At 38.1% G+C, this 18,765-nt stretch overlaps 2 protein-coding genes across 2 annotated transcripts; one reads left to right on the top strand and one right to left on the bottom strand.

The window, feature by feature from the left end:
• Positions 1 to 3,477: 3,477 nt before the first annotated feature.
• gnpnat1 (glucosamine-phosphate N-acetyltransferase 1) lies at positions 3,478 to 7,070 on the top strand. The gene is made up of 6 exons (XM_004067273.5): positions 3,478 to 3,625; positions 4,300 to 4,467; positions 4,550 to 4,612; positions 5,684 to 5,811; positions 6,027 to 6,088; positions 6,185 to 7,070. The coding sequence occupies exons 2-6, from the start codon at positions 4,314 to 4,316 to the stop codon at positions 6,330 to 6,332; spliced, it is 555 nt and encodes a 184-aa protein (XP_004067321.1). The 5' UTR covers positions 3,478 to 3,625; positions 4,300 to 4,313; the 3' UTR covers positions 6,333 to 7,070.
• A 111-nt stretch (positions 7,071 to 7,181) lies between these two features.
• styx (serine/threonine/tyrosine interacting protein) lies at positions 7,182 to 11,592 on the bottom strand. The gene is made up of 11 exons (XM_004067272.5): positions 11,364 to 11,592; positions 10,980 to 11,012; positions 10,814 to 10,867; positions 10,610 to 10,707; positions 10,461 to 10,521; positions 10,340 to 10,376; positions 10,225 to 10,264; positions 9,495 to 9,545; positions 8,792 to 8,864; positions 8,319 to 8,412; positions 7,182 to 7,726 (listed from the first exon to the last, which is right to left on the bottom strand). Exons 1-11 carry the CDS (start codon positions 11,418 to 11,420, stop codon positions 7,653 to 7,655), a joined length of 672 nt encoding a protein of 223 aa, XP_004067320.1. The 5' UTR covers positions 11,421 to 11,592; the 3' UTR covers positions 7,182 to 7,652.
• Positions 11,593 to 18,765: the final 7,173 nt, after the last annotated feature.

Raw genomic sequence — 18,765 nt, 5'->3', positions numbered from 1 at the left:
TCTTTTTACCATTAAGTGTGAAGTTTTTTGTTTTGCAATTTGTTTTGCATTTACCCCAAATTTTAAAATAATACTGTCATTTCATTTTTTTTAAAACACAAAGAGAAAATGTGATTTGTGTTTTTTTCATGTTTACATTTTGGCTTGCTGAATTACACACATCAGTTAGCCTTGATTTGTATAAAAATGAAGCACACTAGAAATTGAAAGTCACCTGACTGAGTTGGAGAGAGCCTGCGCTTGTTTTGGCGGCTGAGTGGTGCCGGCTAGAGATGGTTGGGTCTGCCATCATCCATAGTTTGGGCTCTGAAACCCAACTCCTTTAGGTGGGTTAGTCTTCCACTTAGTTTCTGATGGCGTGAGGTGACACGCTAATGTAGGTTTGCTCTTTTCCAGTCCTTGCCTGAGCTGGTGGGCAAGGACTGTCCTACTGTGGTTTCAGTTCATAAGCCAAACAACAATACAAAGTACTCTTCGTTGTTAGAGTCTGTAACCCTTGTGCTATCCTAGGCACTTTAACATTGGGAGTTGGGTCATCTGGACCCACTAGAGTCTAGTGGGTCGGGAACCTTTTTGGCCAAGAGAGCCATAAACGCCACATATTTTTAAATGTAATTTCGAAAGAGCCATACAATAATGTAGCGTCCCTTTCCCACACTGAGGCACGGATACTTAACCTCTTTTAAGGTTCTTTATTCTGGTTACTGTAGACCACAACAAACGCCGTACAATTAATTCAGCAACTCCTGAATATCTCCTGTCGACACGAGACGAGAGCGCTTCTCCCAACTTTATATTCCCCTGCTCCCGCTCCAGCCCTCCCATTTCCCTTATTCGGCCCATAGCTGAACCCCATTGGTCCAAACTACCTAACAACAGGCTGAGCGACAGAACTGAGAGCCAATCAGATCTCTGCTTGATGCGGTCAATGAACTCCAGAACTTTTAACGCGGCCCAACAGCCATCCAACTCAGTCCGCGACAATATGTTTAAAACTAAATATACAAATGAATGTGTGCATTTGATGTAATTTCAACATTTTTAAAGTACAATAAGTCTGTGGATTCTTTTTAATAACATTGTTATGCTATTGCTAATAAATGATGAGTATTCCTCGTGGTAGTTTTGCTGATCGTCTAGTCTTGTTGATACGTGGTGAGTTTCTGCTTCGTTCAGGCGTTGAGACTTTAAACGTGATCGTAGGTCTGAATGTTCTGTAGATGTGACAAAGACTGATCACATGCAGTCATGGAGCCAAACACACACTCACACGCCGCAGTGAGTGACGGGCAGCGGGTTTTACGTTTTTACAATCCCTGCGCGATTCACCTGCTGCCTGTCCCCACAACACCTCAGCCCCCCCCCCCCCTCCCCCCCTGCTTTCTTCCTCACACATCCCGTCCCCGCAACTGCGCGCTCTTTCTCAGAGACGGGAGCGCGCACTTTTAGGCACGGCAATTCACAGGTTTCCAGTTGGTACAAACTCTGTGAAATTATAGATAATTGTAAACTTATAGCGCTGGCGCAGATTTTTTCTCCAAGCACCGCTACTACTGCGCGCCTCTGGCATCGCATCGCGCCCGAGAAGGACTGGACTAATGATAAAAAAAAGTATAATTAAAGATTTGTCTGCGAGCCACATGTGACCATCAAAAGAGCCATATATGGCTCGCGAGCCATAGGTTCCCGACCCCTGCACTAGACAGTGCGCTAAACCTTTTTACCTCAATGATTTGTGATCTTCACTGGTGTCCATGGATTACATGAAATCTTTCCACCTTTGTCATGGTAGGGAAAACACGTCAATGTAAGGGTGGGGTATCTAAGATAGCACAAGGGCTAAAGGTGTAATAGAAAGCGCTCTGACTGGGAACTTTATTCCAAAATGTGAAGATGTCAGTGCCCATGTAGGCAATGACAGTGGTACATAGTAGAGTGTCATCAGATGGAAAGACCTCCCCGATCTAAACCCCTGTTGTTGTTTTTTAATTGGACTGTTGTGTTAAATACAATTCGTCCATAACAAACACCATGTTGGACCACATGGGTGTCCATCAGTTAATGAAGCACCATGACAGCACAGGTGGTGGTGGTGGTAGGTGTGTGTGTGCCAATCTTCAACTTTGTGGTTGTGTAGTTTGGCTTTCAACTGTGAGCCTAAGACACTTGGTTGAAGAAAAGTGCAGAGCTTTTAACCAATCACCACCTGTTATTCAGTTGGAAATCACTGGTAGGGGAGATTGGACAGAATTAACATTTACAGCCCAGAAGTTTACAGTATCTTATTAAACATAGAACATTTAAAAGATGTCAAATATGCAGTTCTGCATATTTAGCCTTCATATTTTTCACGTGTTCTATTTTTTGTTGTGCACCGGACCATGTACACTTGTGTGTGTGTGGAATTTTCTGAAAATAAAAAATTGTTGACATTATGGGTAAAACAATGTTATTCATGGTAAAAACATGACTTAAAAAATAGGAATGTGGATGTTCACATTTTATTTTGTCATTATAAATTCTTCCAAATCTAATCAAAATTTATCAGAGTACACAATGACAAAGCAAAGGGGTCTCCATACTTGACCCACTCCAATTAAAATCCTGTTTTGGTGATTTTAACATGTGCAATTTTTTGTCTAATGGAGGACATATATTAGGAAAATTAAGTTTATAATTGCATTTAAGAATATTTATTCATGCAAATCACTGTGAATGAAGAGCGGACAGAAACATGCCGTTTGAAAACCAAATCACTGTGAATGAAGAGCGGACAGAAACATGCCGTTTGAAAACCTTGTAGTTGTGACAAAGGTGCTACAGTCGTGGGCCACAGTCCCTGCTCTGCTCCATTCTGATGAATCCACCCGTAGACAAATAAATCCATGGACGTCTTTGTTTTCCTCGTTCGAGCTCCAATATCACGCACCACTTTTGTTGCACTGCTTAAGTTAAGTTTGGGGTGTGAGGGGAGGTAAGCTAGTGGGAGAGTGCAAACAAAAGTGATGATGGGATATCAGCGCGTGGTTACTTCCGGGCTAACAGTCCCGCCTACAACTTTGAGGCAAATGTCTGATTAACAACTGATAACTTCAGCGCTTCTTTGTCCTTATATGCTGATTCATGCCGGTTCCGCCTGTTCAGTTTGCAGCAAGCAAGCACACAATGTTCATGTATATAAAGAACCAAGTAAATGCATAGTTACAAGGTATAAAAATATAATGAAATACGTTATCATTCCACAAAAAAAAGCAGGTTCTTTGATTTTGGCTAAATGCGGCATATTTCTAATTAAAAAAATATATATTGGGACCACTTCAACAAAAGATCAGAGGACAAATGGAGTGGATTTGAACCGCAAATGTTTACTCCAACTCACAGTCCCGCACAGTAGGGGGCAGTAACGCGCCCTAAACATTGACGCCACCCGCCAATTCAAGCGAAAGAAGAAATGGAACGACTTCCGTGCCACGTCCTACGACAGAAACGGCGTGGCGGAAGTGGTAGCGATGACACCGCCGGTGTTGTTGTGAGTGATGTAGCCCTGCCTCATTCATACGGTCACCGCCGCACCACCCTCCACGAACTCAGCCGGACCGTCACCTGTGTGTGCTGGCTTTCAACGGTAGGTCCCGACCAAATTCCACTATATCGGTACCGGATTTATTAAATCATTTACGTAGCTAACGCTCATATTACCCGGTCTAAACGTGTCCTGTTAGAGCACGACTCAGATTTAGGATTTTACTGGTTATTTAACAGTTAAGTGTGACAACGCTGAAGGTTAGATTTTGTGAAAGTTAGACTTAGAAGCTACGCCAGGGGACTGGACTCCATTTCTCTATTTCTTGAAAATCAACTTAAATCTGCACATCAGGAAATAATGGCAGCACGTTGCAAAGCGATAAGGAAGCCAGACTCAATAGCATGTAGTTGTCATCAACCTGCTGGCCTTGCTGTGGGAGCAGCTCTTCTCATATTACACATCCTTGACTGAATCTGGTCACCCATCCTGGAAGAAAAGCATGAATGAATGATAAACACGTGGACGTCACACTTTACGTCATACTTTATTATGTGAGGCTGTCACCAGATCTACACATTTTCCCCCTACAGCTGATTCATGAAGTGAGATTGGATTTAATATCAGGCCAAAGTTCCCCGACTTTGACCTGATGTGTCATGGCCAGACTATTACTCAGCTCCAACTCCTAAGAGTCTCTTAAAAGTGAAAAATAATTATCCGGGTGTGTTTCTGTGGACTTACATTTCTTCTGGGTGTGTGTTTGTCTCTGTTAGTCAGAGGTTGTGGAATGCTGCTGGACGAGACTCCACTTTTCGAGCCCTCTCTGCTTCAGGAGATCGACTGGTGCAACAACACCGTCACCTTCTCTCCCCCCATCTCACCGTCCAGTCCAGGAGATGGTCTGGTGCTCAGGCCGCTGTGTATGGCCGATTTTAACAGAGGTCAGTTTGATATACAAAAAAATGAAATGAGACCTTAACTGGAAAAATAGGGCAGCTTTAATCTTCTGCTTTTGAATTCCAGGTTTCTTCAAAGTTTTATCGCAGCTCACCCAGACTGGTGATGTCACACCGGAGCAGTTTGCCAGTAAGCTACTTTACTTTTATTTATGTATAAACCAGAAAGATGATTATAAAATGTTTAAAACATTGTGCAGAGTATTTCTTTTTGTTCTGAGATTCAAAATTTGTTGGCATCAAAATCAAGGCACTCAGTTTTCCTTGGCGAGATATTTCTGTACCTTAACTTTTATATATTTGAACATATAGTTAGATATTAAATAGGGTATAAATCTGCTTAACCGATCATCTGCTAAGTGTTGGTCTAATCTTATGAGCTTCTTTCATATCTGAAGTGTTAATTTGCTAAATGAGTGCAGTTGGTTTTTATTTTTTCTTAGAAAACTTGAGGCTTAGAGCCTCCAAAGAAGATCCATGTCTTTTATGTAGGGAAGTAAGAACGATCTATGCATACAAATGTAAATCAGTAGCTAAAAAAATAACATTTGAAGAAGAACAAATAATGCGATCTAACAAGTGATGATGATCTGGACAAAAAGGGCAACATTAAAAGAGAAAAGAAAACAAATTTGAAGTGATGCACAATGTTGGAGAAGACCTTCAGAGGGTGGAAAGCTGCTTTCTAACCTAGGAATCCTGAAAAAATATGGAACAGACCACTAATAATAATAAAAAAAACTACAACTACTTAACAACTTAACAACTACAGCCTCAATTAGGGGGGAAATAAAGACAAAAATCAAGGCTAAAACAGAGTTTTTTTATGAAATATAACAATAAAAAGAGAATTGAAGGATCACCCAGCAGACGTATATTTTAAAATAAATAATATGCATAAGTCTAGATGGCTAAATAAGCCAGCAGTTAGTGGTGTGTGAATCTGAAAAGTCTAGAAAAAAAACAGGTTCTTTAGCAATGACAAAGATGTGACCACGATCAGACTATAACACAAGGAAGTTGGAAACAGTTTGTCATTGACAGAGTCCACGCCATGAAAGCCGCAACACGCTTATCAGATGAAGACCTTCTGAATATTTTTTATTGTGCCCTCATACGCTAAAACCTTTGAACTGGACTTCCTGTGTTCCACACGGACGGCGTTGTAATCGATTACAAATGTCCACCTTTTTCATTCCAGAGAAATTCGAACACATGAAGTCAACTGGAGACTACTATGTGATTGTGGTGGAAGACACAAATGTGGGCCAGATCGTTGCCACAGCCACACTGATCACAGAACACAAATTTATCCACTCCTGTGCAAAGGTACACTGCCCTCCATGAGCTGTTCTTATTGATCAGAGGCCACGGTTATTGCTTTACAATTAAGCTTATCCTCACCTCTATGAATAAGTAACTTACTGACTAGCTAATTATTATTTCCACAGTTAAGCTCTATTTATGAAACGATTGCATTAGGATTTATGAAACGATTGCATTAGGATGACTTGATGAATAAATAAGTCAGGTTTTGTTTGCAGAGGGGCAGAGTGGAAGAGGTCGTTGTGAGTGATATGTGTAGAGGGAAACAGCTGGGAAAGCTGTGAGTATTTTTTTTTTTTGTTTTCTTTTCAAACTTGAACTCCACTGTTTGGCGTTATGAATGACTTGTAAATGCCCTTCTTTTCTTTTCCTACAGGTTAGTCACTGCTCTCACTCTTCTCAGCAAAAAGCTCAACTGCTATAAAGTGACCCTGGAATGTGCTCCCAGAAACGTGTCTTTCTACCAAAAGTTTGGCTACGGCGCCTCCGATGAGACGTACATGCAGTGCAGGTTCTTTGACTGAAGACGGATGCAGCTAGAAGGCTTTTTTTTTTCCAAAGGGGGGCATGGACCATTCAGATAGATCCAGAGACAATTTTTGCTTTACAGATGGATGCGACGGATCCTTAAAAACCTTTTTTTTTCAGGGTAAACACGTGAAACTCAGATTCATGTAATTTAGTATTTATGGCAACGGTGGCAGACTTATCAATGACTCATTTGTTATCTTAACTCAGCGTCTTATTTTTTTTTGTTACATTGAAACATGTTCTGTACCATCAGAAAAAGCTGTAATTTTATGTAGGGATTGAAGAGCCGAGTATCAGACACTACAAAGCAAAATGAAGTACAAGCACTTTTAGTACCAAATGTACTGAAAGTCAGAGCAAAAAGCTTTATACTTTTATTACAAATGGTACTAAACATTTGCTTCACGTTAGGGTTTTATGTTTGTGTATTAAGTACGAGGTACTTTTTCTTTCCAGCTGTAATGATGTTCAGATTCCTGCAAAACTGGAAGACTGTTATGACGTTTCTACTGAAAGCTTTAAAAGCAGTGGGAAGGATTTAATAGGGCTTGTAAAGTTTTGTATTTAGCCAAAAAACTGTAATAAGTGAAGCATTTTTAAACTGCTAAAAAAGAAAAGAGTAAATTAATTTAAGCTTTATTTTATAATTCTGTTTTGGGGAACACTTGATATAACTTATTATAAAAAATTATAAAAATATATAAAAAAAATAAAAAGGTTCTTAAAACTTCTATGATTCTTGTGGTTGTGAACAAAAGTTCAAATGTGAAGTTTTGAAGAACCAGCAAATCCTACAAACTCCACACATGGCAATAAAATAAATGGCACACAGCAGGACAGGACAGTAGTCAGGACTTTGTTTTTATTAAGCAGTGAGTTCTCATTCGTCCGTTGGTGACCGCTCCACTTTAAGCCTGAAAATGGGTCCTCAGCTGAGTGAGGCCTCCACTACCTTCCCTTTTGACAACCTCTTCTAGTCGTCTACTCTAATTCAAGTATTGAAAGTGCATTATTGCAATACTGTCCCGCTGCAAATGCAAAATGCTTTAAATACTATAAAACTGCAAAAAATCTCCCATCAGTGCATACAGCTCAAAAAAACAAAAACCAAATGAAACCAGTTTGCCCTGCCTTTGTTTACCACATGTCTCAGACATGAGTGGTTTCCCTCCCGCCTGTGCCCCGCCCCCTTAGAAAAACTTCAAATATTTACATTTTTTAATCCCATTAAAAATGTAAGAAAATGACAACAAAAAAGAGTGAAGTGTCACACAGTCTAAGATTAGCGTTAAACAGCCCAACGTTAGCGTCGTTCATCCGTTTTGTGCCGTCGTGACCTGCATCGCTCCAAAGTCCTCGTCGTCCTCCAGGCTGCGTTTCCGACTCCCTGCAGGGCACAAGAAACAGAGACAAATCTAAACTTAACATCTCTGAGAGAGAGTTATTCATTAATGCTCAATAGGTTACCTTTCAAATATTTAAATAAAAAAGGAATCCTTTATGATCGTATAAGTTTTTTTTAGTACTTACATGTAATTGTTTCTTATGAGGCTTAAAAAAAGCCATGAGAAAATATATTTTTGCTGTATTTATTCACTTATGTAGTTTGTTTCAGGCTCCCACAATTCCCCAAATTCACCTAGAGAGCTGGTGTCCACATGTGGACATGACATTTTGGGTTCAATTACCACAGTAGTTCATTTTGCTCCCAGAGCCCAAATAACCACCAACAAAAAAACTGTTAAAATACATGAAGGTTATCAAGTAGCTAGCTAGTTTTACTGAAAATAATACTGTTATAATGGGAAGGAAACAAACAAACGGAAGTTTTTAAATGTGAGAAGCAGCCTATGTGAAAGAATGAGAGTATATCAAGAGTCTGCTGCTTCAAATGCAGCTAATAAAAAAACAAACAGCTCTGTTTAACCCGATTTTCCTGCATTTAGCTTAAAGACACGAGTGATGAGAGTTTGTCGTACCGGGCATCCCAGCCTGTAGAGAGAACGACCGCCCCAGCTGCATGGGCGACATCATTTTAAAGGTCAACTTGGCGAGATAAATTGCTTCATATTCCTGTAAAAAAAAAAAATGTCTTTATTTCACTGACCGTGGAACACTGCAGCAAGGCATACAACAGGAAAAACACGCTCTAGCACGCGTTAGGGTACAGTCAGATTAGTCCCATACAGTGGAAAAGCAACTTAAACTAATTTAGAGTTTAAGAATTATGAAAGTAAAACACTTGATGACTCGTTCTTAATGCAGTCACAACATATTTATCCGGTTTTTGTGAGTAAAAGTAAAAGCTGCATCATTTTGCATCCATTGATAAACATTCATCAAATCCTTTACACTCAAAATCCTGCCGACTATGCGGACAAAGCAGCATCTACACCTGCTGTCAAGCAGCTACCTGGACAGATGAGCGTGTTGGTTCTGATCCAGGCTTTACCTGTAGTTGATGTACAAAGCCCACGTTGGGGTTGATGCAGAACCTCCTCTCTTGGACATGGGTGAATGCATCCCTGCAGACAGTTGCAACCACAGCCACTGAGACATAAATTACAAACTAAAACCTTATTTCCTCCACAGGGTAAAAGGAGTCCTCTTAAAAAAAAAAAGTAATAATAAATAAGCATCTTGTTTGTGCGGTTTTATGTTCATCTGTGGACATCTGATAAAGTAAAGCCATAATGTTTGTTCAAGTACCATTTTGTCCAGACCTCCCAGGAGATTTCAGATTAGAATTCACCAATACGGATTGGAGAATGCATTTCTGACAGAGTTTGGTTTATCAAAGTGTCAGCTGACGGGACTGATACCGTGAACAGAAACCGCTCTGTGTGTTTATTCAAATGCAGCACAGTTACATTCTAACTGATTGTAAATAGAATCAACTGTCGATCCATTAAAGCAGGTTTCTGGTTTGGGTGAGGACCTTCTACAGGGAACTTGAAATACCTTTAACAAACTAGCATCAAACTAACATTAACGAAGATTTTCCCAGCAAATGATTATACTTTAAATAGATGCATCCGCATTTAGAGGTTTTGATTTATTGGATGTTATGGCTAAAGCATACTAGTACTTTGAATCTGCAGAACAGAATATGGCCTTTTGATGAATGAGGTCAAACAAAAGACAAATACACTTACCTGTATTTTATCCCGAATGTTTCCATAAGGTATGCAATCACTAAGGCAGCACTGGAAATAAAGAGAGATAAAACAGGCAAACTGAACAGATTCTTTAAACCGACAGACTTCAAATGCATGTAGCCTTGTTTTAGCTTTAAAAGCAACACTGAAACAAAACACCAAAATCAATTGGATTTCAGGCTGGTTTTTACATTTAATTTGATTACATTTGTCAAATTTCTAATCAAATATAGACATATTTTAGTTTATCCATAACCAGTACTTTAAACTTAACTAAATTGAAACTTTCATGAGTAAAAATTCTTTAGACACCAACAAACAGTTTAAATCGAAATCAAAAACTGATTTAGCATTTTCAAGGAAAGATTGAAAGAGAAGCAACATATTCTGATGGTGGTAAGTTTATGATAAAGCAGTCAACAACAAATCAGCAAGTTGAACACAAAACTTATGAAGGATTGGAGACTTTTGGCACGATAAAAATCACCTGATCTGGTTTTTGCTCACATAAATGATCTGAATAGGTTTGGAGAAAAGTGATTTTGCAAATATCAACCCACTATAACTTTCCTTTGATGAGATAACACAGTTACTGAAAGTGTCACTGAGGTAATGTATCACAATTTAGTCTAGAAGTTGCTTCATCTAATTAAAAAAATGATATATATATATATATTCTAGTTTATATCAAGGTTGAATTGAAAAAGAATGCCGCAGAAAGTCTTACCTTCTTGATATCCCTGCATTACCATGAACAAGTACCTTTCCTAGAGGAGCAAAACCAAACAGTTGACTTAATGTTTAAAATTTACATGAATAGTTCAGACTAAATGATTCCTTACCTTCTGCTGCTAAGCAGCTGTCAATAAATTCTTTAGTCTAAAAAAAAAAAAAAAAAAATTGAACATCATAACAGCAAACTTTTAATGTCAAAACAATCAATAAGAAGAAAATGCGTCTTACCATAGGGAAATAGCGGATTATATTTTCCACTGGATTGTCAGCAATATCCAACACCAAATATCTAATAAAATAGACGCATTTCTATGTTTACCTATGAACTTCTATGACATTTAATTCCTATAAGGACAACGTAATGCAAGCGTGGTTACCTAAATGTGTGAGGGAAATTGGGTTTGATAAAATTGGCTTCGATATCTTGGCGGACACATACAATGTGGGTTATACCATGCGTCTCAAGAATTGGCAGCTGGAGAAACAGAAGCATAAGGTGGGAGATATCCAAATCATTGTTTAAAATAAATAAATAAAACACTTCTGTTTTCATGTTGAAAAACATGCAAAGTAGTGAATACCTTGCTTTTCATTGCAGCAGAGTAAGGCCCTAAAAACAGTCCTGGTAAAATCTCCTACAAAAACACAAAAAAGATGAAATATTTTCTCTTTTTCAATAGATGTTTAAACATATTTTCTATCAGGTGAATTGAACAAAGCTGAATTCTACAACTACAGCGCACACACCTGCATATCTCGTCTCATTGGGTAAGCCCAGTCCTGTAACAGGAAGAACATTTTGAAAAAGAAAAAAAAACCGAAACAAACTCAGCTGTATTTCTGTAAAACTAGGAGCAAACATGTTTAGTTTAGATTACTCTCTGTGCAAAGGTGGCTAATGCTAGCTAGGCTAATAATGCATCGGTCTTCGCTCGACGACACTTTTTTCAAATAACGTCTTTCAACGGCCAAACACTTTTAACATTTTAGAAGTTAATATTATAAATGTACAAAAAATTACAACAAATAAATAGCTAATAGATTTCCCCTTGAAAGAGCGGAGTTAGACAGGAGGAGGCGAAGAGTTACTACTGGCAGGTACTAGCTGACACGTCGTCAGGCGCTGCTCACCAGGTCTTCCTTTGTCGCCGGCAGAGACGGAAACTGGAGTTTGACTTCTCCGTCCATTGCGGTGTCTTCAGCCCGGTTTCACACGCACCCTAACGATAGTCTTCGCTGTTGGGTTAGCTGGAATATCGAAGTAGTTTGTTTTCAGAGTACACATGCATGTCCGCCATGCTTCCCTCTGACATGTGTGTCATGTGACTTTACAACTCGACGGGAAGAAAGCGCCCAGTACGGAAAGCCGAAAGGACCATTTGTTTGTTGTCTTTGCGGTTTCGCGCGTGCTTTTAGGTGGGACATAATTGGCCTCCACAGGGCACTTACCTTTTTCTATTGATTGAAATGTTGATAATTAACACGACCAGTATATTCAAACATGGTATGGTTGTGTTCTTACATCAAATTTAAAAACTCACTTTGCTGAAAGTATAGTTTTTTTTAAAGTCCTATTCCAATTACATTTTTATCTATTGTAAAATCGTATCCAGTGGTCTATTATTATTATTATTATTATTATTATTATTATTATTATTATTATTATTATTATTATTATTATTATTATTATTATTATTATTATTATTATTATTATTATTATTAATAATAATTTATTTATTTTTTAGCAAAAATCAAAATGCAGACATATTTTCTGCAGCGCAGCAATAGCTCATCAGAAATTCAATTCTGGGTTTGTGGGCGGGATTGTTGGCGCAGAAGTACCAGGACGTTGATATTCCAACACTCATTTGTTTACACTCTCTCCCGCAAGCTTATAGATCCTCAAAACGGTGAGCAACATCGTTGCTATCCACAAAGATATAAAAAGGCCCCATTCAGACACAGCCCTCGCAGCAGGAGTGAATCTCACTGTACCAAGAGAATCTCTGAATGATCTCACGAACCCACAAATGAAGACGTTCAATCCCGCCCACGTTGAACCAAGCCACATTCTGCACACAGCAGCCAGAGGTAGTTGCACAAGTCTGGGGCGACAAGCTTTTGAAAACATTTCTGGACAGTTGTGGAGCAGAGAATTTGCCGCGTGGCAAAGGAGAGGCGTTCATTGGAAATTCTAGGTGGAGTTCTTCTCTTGTGTTTACAGTGTGATCCACTGTGTTAACATTCTCTGTAATACTGAATTGGAAAACATGCAATGGACTGCTAAGCATTAGGATTTGCTAAACAAAACAAACGTTTCTATATTTATAAAAAGGTTAGACAATATGCTTTAATTTTGGGTTTAAATTTAAACTTTTAACTAGTCTCTATTGGTCCATTTGTGAGCTTGGGTTACATGCCAAAGTCAACCAGGTTTCCGAAAGATCAGATATTAGAATTGAGAAAAAAATGTTTGGTAGATCTGATGCTGGACAAGCTGGTTCTCACTGTACTACCAACTTGTTCCAGTTCTCTGGATTAACTTCCTGTGACAGCTCTGACATTTGCTTGTACGGAGGTAAACCAAAAACATTTTCCTACCTGAGCAACCTCATCCAGATCTGTACCCCTTCCTGTTCACTGCACCCTGCTTACAGAAGGCAACTGAGGTCCCTCCAAAACCTTTACTAATTTGAATATAAATTAAAAGCATAATGTTATTTTACACATACTTATATTTTTTGCCATGGTGTATTCCACTGGTAGGAAGTAGCTGTTGTCAGAACATTGAACCAAAGGCTTGAAAAAACTCAACAAATTTATTGATCATGACTTTACATCACATGTGTCAAATCAAATGTGGCCCGCCATGTCATTTTATGTGGCCCGCGAGAGCGTACAAGTTTTTAATTTCTTAAAATAAAAATTGATGTGTATTTATTCATATCTAGGGGGAATTGGACTTGAAATATGGGCTTAGGCAACTATACATTACGACTTAAACACTGTCCGTATAATGTAACCTAACAGAATCAAATTTCAAAGGATTTATGCTAGAGTAACAAGCAAACATGTGTTTTCTATGCAACTGTAATTGTCACTTATTAAGAACTTATTAGTTCTTATAAATACTATTTGAGTTATTTAACATTAAGGAGTGGTTACATTTATTTTTCATTACATTTGGTTACATGTATAAGTTATATCTGGCCCTTTGAGGACAGCCACTATGCTGATGTGGCCCTCGGTGAAAATAAGTTGACATGAACATGCCACGAGTACAAAATCAATAAAGGCTACATACAACACCAGGTCTTGGGTGCAGCCTATGCCAAGATGCCTTCAAGACAATACAGTATTGAGGTATAAAATAGCCAGGTGTGGAAGAGGTTAACAAAGAGGTTGGCAAAACTGAAAGGAACAACTGTAGAAGTCTTAAAGTCTAAACACAAACAAACCCTAAAAATGATCCAACACGATGATGATGGCAAACCAGTGAGACAAAGTGTGCAGAAAAGTGGAGAAAGGTTGTGGTGGTAAATTTAGGAATCCCAAGTGACAGCAATGTTCGAAAGAAGAAACTTAAGAAGTCTGATGTTAAATCTCAAGCGCTCAGATGAATTGAGAAAGAGAAAGAATTGAGGTTAAAGATAAAAGGGGTCCCTGTGGTGACTGAAGCATTTAATACTGTCATCTACAAAATGGAGCTCCAAGAAATTTGAAAAACAACATGTGCAATATATGTTCAAATTAGTGCAGTACATGAAGAACTGAAATATTGAGCAGGACCCTGAAGCCTTGCAGGCCTCTGAATGACCTGAACCGAGTAGCGATAAATGACAGACTAAAGGGGCAAGCAAAGGACATTTTTATGCCCTTTTTAACCCTAAGAAAAGACGGAAAAGCTACACATAGATGAATCGTAGAAGTGTAAATAATTAACTTTTAAAATCACACTTTCAATATATTTCTCAGTGAAAAGCAAATAGAAAAACAGTAAAAAGGAAGAAAAAAAAACCCATTGAAGGAAAGCATCAAAACTGTGTTTATTTCTCTATCATGTCATGACCGTAGGTTCTTATTGCCTTTATTCCTGGAATATAAAATCTGCAAAAGATGATTTATTTAAAAAAAAACAGAATGAAAAAAAGATTGGCCTGGAGTTATTAGATGGGGTGACCTCTCAAAAAACTTGTTTAGCAAAGTGTAATGTAAATGCATTTTTGTCTTCCTTTTTCAAAAATAGGCTAAAAGGCAGTCAGACTTTACAAAGTTGTCCAAAACATTAAATCTGTGTTGATTTTGTGTGTTTTTAAATCCACACTAAGGGTTTTATCTGATGTGAATTTAGGAAACCTTACACTGAAAGTGGCCATAAGAAGTATCAAAGGCTAAAAGTAGTATAGATTTCCTTTTAGTTTGTCCATTATTCTGTAAATGGTTTTCCCTGGTTTTGCTAACGACAATTGTGATTGCTGCCTTGTTTGACACACAAAAACAAGTACACATTTTTTGTCAAAAAGCAAATAGTGATTTTTAAAAATCAGGTTGCACTTGTAGAGCTGCTGGATACATTTAAAGTTTATTTGCAAGTATTTTGCCCTATAATGTCTCATCTTTTAGGAAAAAGTGGAATCATATGAATGTCCCACTATCAAAAATATCCATTTAAATAAAACAAAACAAAAAATGTTATATTATTATTTGATTCTGAAAGACTATTAAATTCTTAGCAGGAAGTAATATTTGTGGGGAGGTTCTTCTGTACCTAATAATACTAATAGAAAGTCTGTTATGGCCAAGATGGCTGTTTGTTTTGGTCAGGATATGATTTCATCTCATTTCATTTCATCTCAGTATTGCTTTTGAGGGACACATTCTTGTTCAGATGATCCAGTGAGGCACGTTTTAACTTTAAATGCTGTCAAAACTTTAAAAGTTGTACAACCCTCCCAAATAAATGCCGGAAACATCTAAAACTAAATGGTAAGGAGCAAATACAACTGGTTGTACTTCATCATATTTACTGCATTCTTTTAACCTTTAATTTGGTCATTTCAGAATGCCAAGAAAACAACCTGTTCTGTTCTTATAATGCCAAAAGGGAATTTTTCGAATTTGCTGCCTATTATGACTGTTGAGATCTGGATCAGCATCTGAACGTAAACACATCTTTTGACCCCTCTGTTCTTTAATTTATCTGCTGGTTTGGACAAAGCCATATGCATGCATCCGTGACTTCACTGGCAAGAAGCCAAACAAGTGGGTTAATTCTTGTAACAAATTCAGTTCAGTTTTATTTATATGGCCCAATATTATATACAACACAGTTGTCTCAGGCTTCACTAATTGTACAAAACATACAATCAATCAGAAATACAATAACTGATTTCCAAACTAAAAGGATTAAACTAAAGTGGGCATCACTGCCCTTAGACCTTCTTGGTAAGGAAAAACTCCCAAAAAAATAAAAAAACGAATTCCAAGGAAAAACAGAAAAAACCTCCGGGATGTCCACATGAAGGATCCTCTCCCAGGATGGACATGTGATGTACTAGAACTCTTTGTCAATTAAAATCATGAGAAAAATAGTCTGAACTGGTTTTATAGCTGTGAAAAAGAAGTCCTGCAATAACTTCTTAAAAAAGATTAACAACCATAGTTGAGTAAAAATACATCAAGTCTGCAGCTTTTCCAATTATTATTGTTGGAAGCTAAGAAAAACAGACAAGCTGGTTAAAATCTAACATAGCTGATACGCTGACTTTAGTTTTGTACCCCAAATTTTTACATTTTTACTTTTTAAAGGGATGAACTCACTTGGCAGTTTGCAATGTTATCATGACATTATCATAATATTTACTTGTTCCCCTTATTACTGACTCCTTAAATGAAGAGAGTACAAATCTGATGAGATGCATCGTTATTTAGAGATATTTAAAATAATTTTAACTTTGGAGTCTTGGACCCACTCAACACTAGTTCTTAATATTTTTTACCTTAAATAAATCAAATGGATAATATTCACTAACCACTCGATAAATCAAAGCTCAGGTTTTCCGTCACTGACTCAAGTTCCTGTCCATATTGTACCGTATTTAATATATAGATTATTCAGTTAAACCAAGTTTTGTGTATTTGGTGACTGATTTATCACTGAATGGAAAATGGTGCCTCTAAAGTAAACAACTCATGTGTTACTTTGTTTTTTTTTTCTCCATTACAGAGTACCGTAGAGTTCAAACATCAACTAGCAAGTACAGCTGACACTAGATGGCAGTCAAAGATAAACAATCAAACTGTATGGAGCACAAGCAGGCATCAGCTGATGTTTATTCACATCTATAGATGAGATACCCTTTCAGTCAATGTGAATATTTGTGTTGGGCAAGTCGCTGAATATTGTAACGTATGCATGCTCATTTACTGCAGCACACCTCTCATTTTGACGCTCCCTTCAGGCCTCAAGACTGTCTTGATGAAAAAGGCCTGGAGCTTGAAAGATTATCAATATTATATTGAGCACAGCTGAACATCCTGGCTCTGTACTTTTCATTGCCTGCAGATTGCTCTATCTAAAAAATAGCAACCAAGCGCAACATAATTAAAAAGCAAGTCAGTGGATGTCTGACAATTTCTCACTTATAGAGACTGTCAGTGTTATTTATCCCTAAATGAGCTAAAAACTGCCTTGACTCTACACCTTATAATTTCAGTGCACTCAAAGCTAACAAATGCGCCACCATCACCCCCACCCATTTTCACCCCCTCACCAGTTATAAAGCCGGTAGCAGAAACTCAGCACATCATTACTAAATTACTGATTACATGCATACTGCGATACAAATGAGGAGGCTGCCCCCGATGTTTAATTGGTAGGATGTAATAACGGCGCATTGATATGTGGGCCCTTAATTGTGTGTTTACAGCCCTATTTATTGGAGGGCGTCCCTCCCCTGGCTGGTTGCTGATGAGGTGAGCTATGTTTCCGCCGGCGTGCCATCAATCCTGCTTCATTAGGGCTGCAAAGGGTGGGAAGTGACAACCGCACAAAGATTGCCTTCAAAACTGACATGGGTAGAGAAGTCACTGCTGTTTATGACTTTTAAATCTCCTCTGACAGAAAATCCATGTTGGAAAGTAGTCACAAGAAAGTCCAAGTCTGCAAGCTTTTAAAAGTTAAGTCAAGAGGGTAACCCTTGTGCTATCTTAGATGACCCCACCCTTCCATTGACGTGTTATTCCTACCATGACAAAGGTGGATAAAGGTGGAAAGATTTCATGTAATCCATGGACACCAGTGAAGATCACAAATCATTGAAGAAAAAAGGTTCAGAGCATTGTCTAGTGGGTCTAGATGACCCAACTCCCAATGGTAAAGTGCCTAGGTTAAACCAGAGTTGAAGACGTGTGGATTTCAGAGGCTGCCCTTGAAATGTTATTCCTTTCTGTATCAGAGGGATTCTGATTTACATGGTTAAAGCAAAAATATAAAGTTTGTACCGTCACTTTACAGCAAAGAGGTTCAGGATCTGAACTGTAAAGCCGTGACACACAGCCACTACGTACATTTTGCACGGATGATATTTTGTGATACATGCGTGATATACGTAATTCAGAAGAGTTCGTCATACGTCTATGTGTGCTACGGATCTTTACGTGTGTTTGGCTTTGAGGCGTTCAAAACTTTTGGTCTGTTGACAATTACCCAATTTATGCGATTTTTGTAGTTTATACGTAGTCACTACATAAATTGTGCGTGATTTTTGTGAGATGCATACGCAAATCTGTAGCTTTCCACGACCATTGCATGTACGTCTGATGGACTTTTCGTGCACGTACCACCAATGTATAACTTTTATATTGCATTTACGGCGCACATTTCACGTTAAAATTACGTAATTGACGCATGATTCACAAATGAATTGCAAATAAACATCGCAGTAATCAAACACGGTTTATGTTCTACATCGATTTATGTGTTCTTTGTGTGGTTTACTCATACTTCTTCCGTGGTTTTAACGTGGTTTATTTGTGATACATCTGTGAAAACTTTACATAAAGACCACAATTATTCTCACTTTTTTCATGTATATGTATGTATGAACAACTTTCATCCATGCAATATGTGCAAAATGTAGTGGCTGTGTGACATGGCCTTTACGAGGAGTCTGCATGTTCCGCAAGAATCTGAGAATTAACTTTACGTGATGCAACTTTCTCCTAAAACACTTTGGACTAAGTGTCAACGTTTGTGTCAGTGAAATAAAATGATGATGCTTGGTAATCAATCTACTTCCTGATGAAGCTTTTTATCATGACGCGTATTATTTAGATACAATGACATCAGTGACATTTAAAGTCCCGTCTCTGCTTTGACAAAGCATTCTTAATTTTACCAGTAAGTATGGATTATAAAACAACTTGGAGAAACGGGGACGAAATGCAGATTATAGTTGGTGGAAAAAGAAAGTTGTGAAAATTTACTTTTTGTGAATAAAAACAGTTAGTTATATACTCCCTCTGTTACAAA

The sequence above is a fragment of the Oryzias latipes genome, chromosome 3 (genome assembly GCF_053564925.1).
Source record: "Oryzias latipes strain Hd-rR chromosome 3, Olatipes_Hd-rR_3.1".
In the NCBI taxonomy this organism is placed as follows: Eukaryota; Metazoa; Chordata; class Actinopteri; order Beloniformes; family Adrianichthyidae; genus Oryzias; species Oryzias latipes.
This window is presented reverse-complemented; position numbering and strand designations above follow the sequence as displayed.

Excerpts from the sequence above, each read along its gene's own strand:
- styx (XM_004067272.5), bottom strand. The coding sequence starts at position 11,420 with ATGGACGGAGAAGTCAAACTCCAGTTTCCGTCTCTGCCGGCGACAAAG. Across the intron at positions 10,708-10,813 it reads CTGCTGCAATGAAAAGCAAG|CTGCCAATTCTTGAGACGCA; the intron begins GTATTCACTACT and ends CTGTTTCTCCAG. Across the intron at positions 9,546-10,224 it reads AATGCAGGGATATCAAGAAG|TGCTGCCTTAGTGATTGCAT; the intron begins GTAAGACTTTCT and ends CTTTATTTCCAG.
- gnpnat1 (XM_004067273.5), top strand. The coding sequence starts at position 4,314 with ATGCTGCTGGACGAGACTCCACTTTTCGAGCCCTCTCTGCTTCAGGAG. Across the intron at positions 4,613-5,683 it reads CACACCGGAGCAGTTTGCCA|AGAAATTCGAACACATGAAG; the intron begins GTAAGCTACTTT and ends TTTTCATTCCAG. Across the intron at positions 5,812-6,026 it reads TTATCCACTCCTGTGCAAAG|AGGGGCAGAGTGGAAGAGGT; the intron begins GTACACTGCCCT and ends TTTTGTTTGCAG.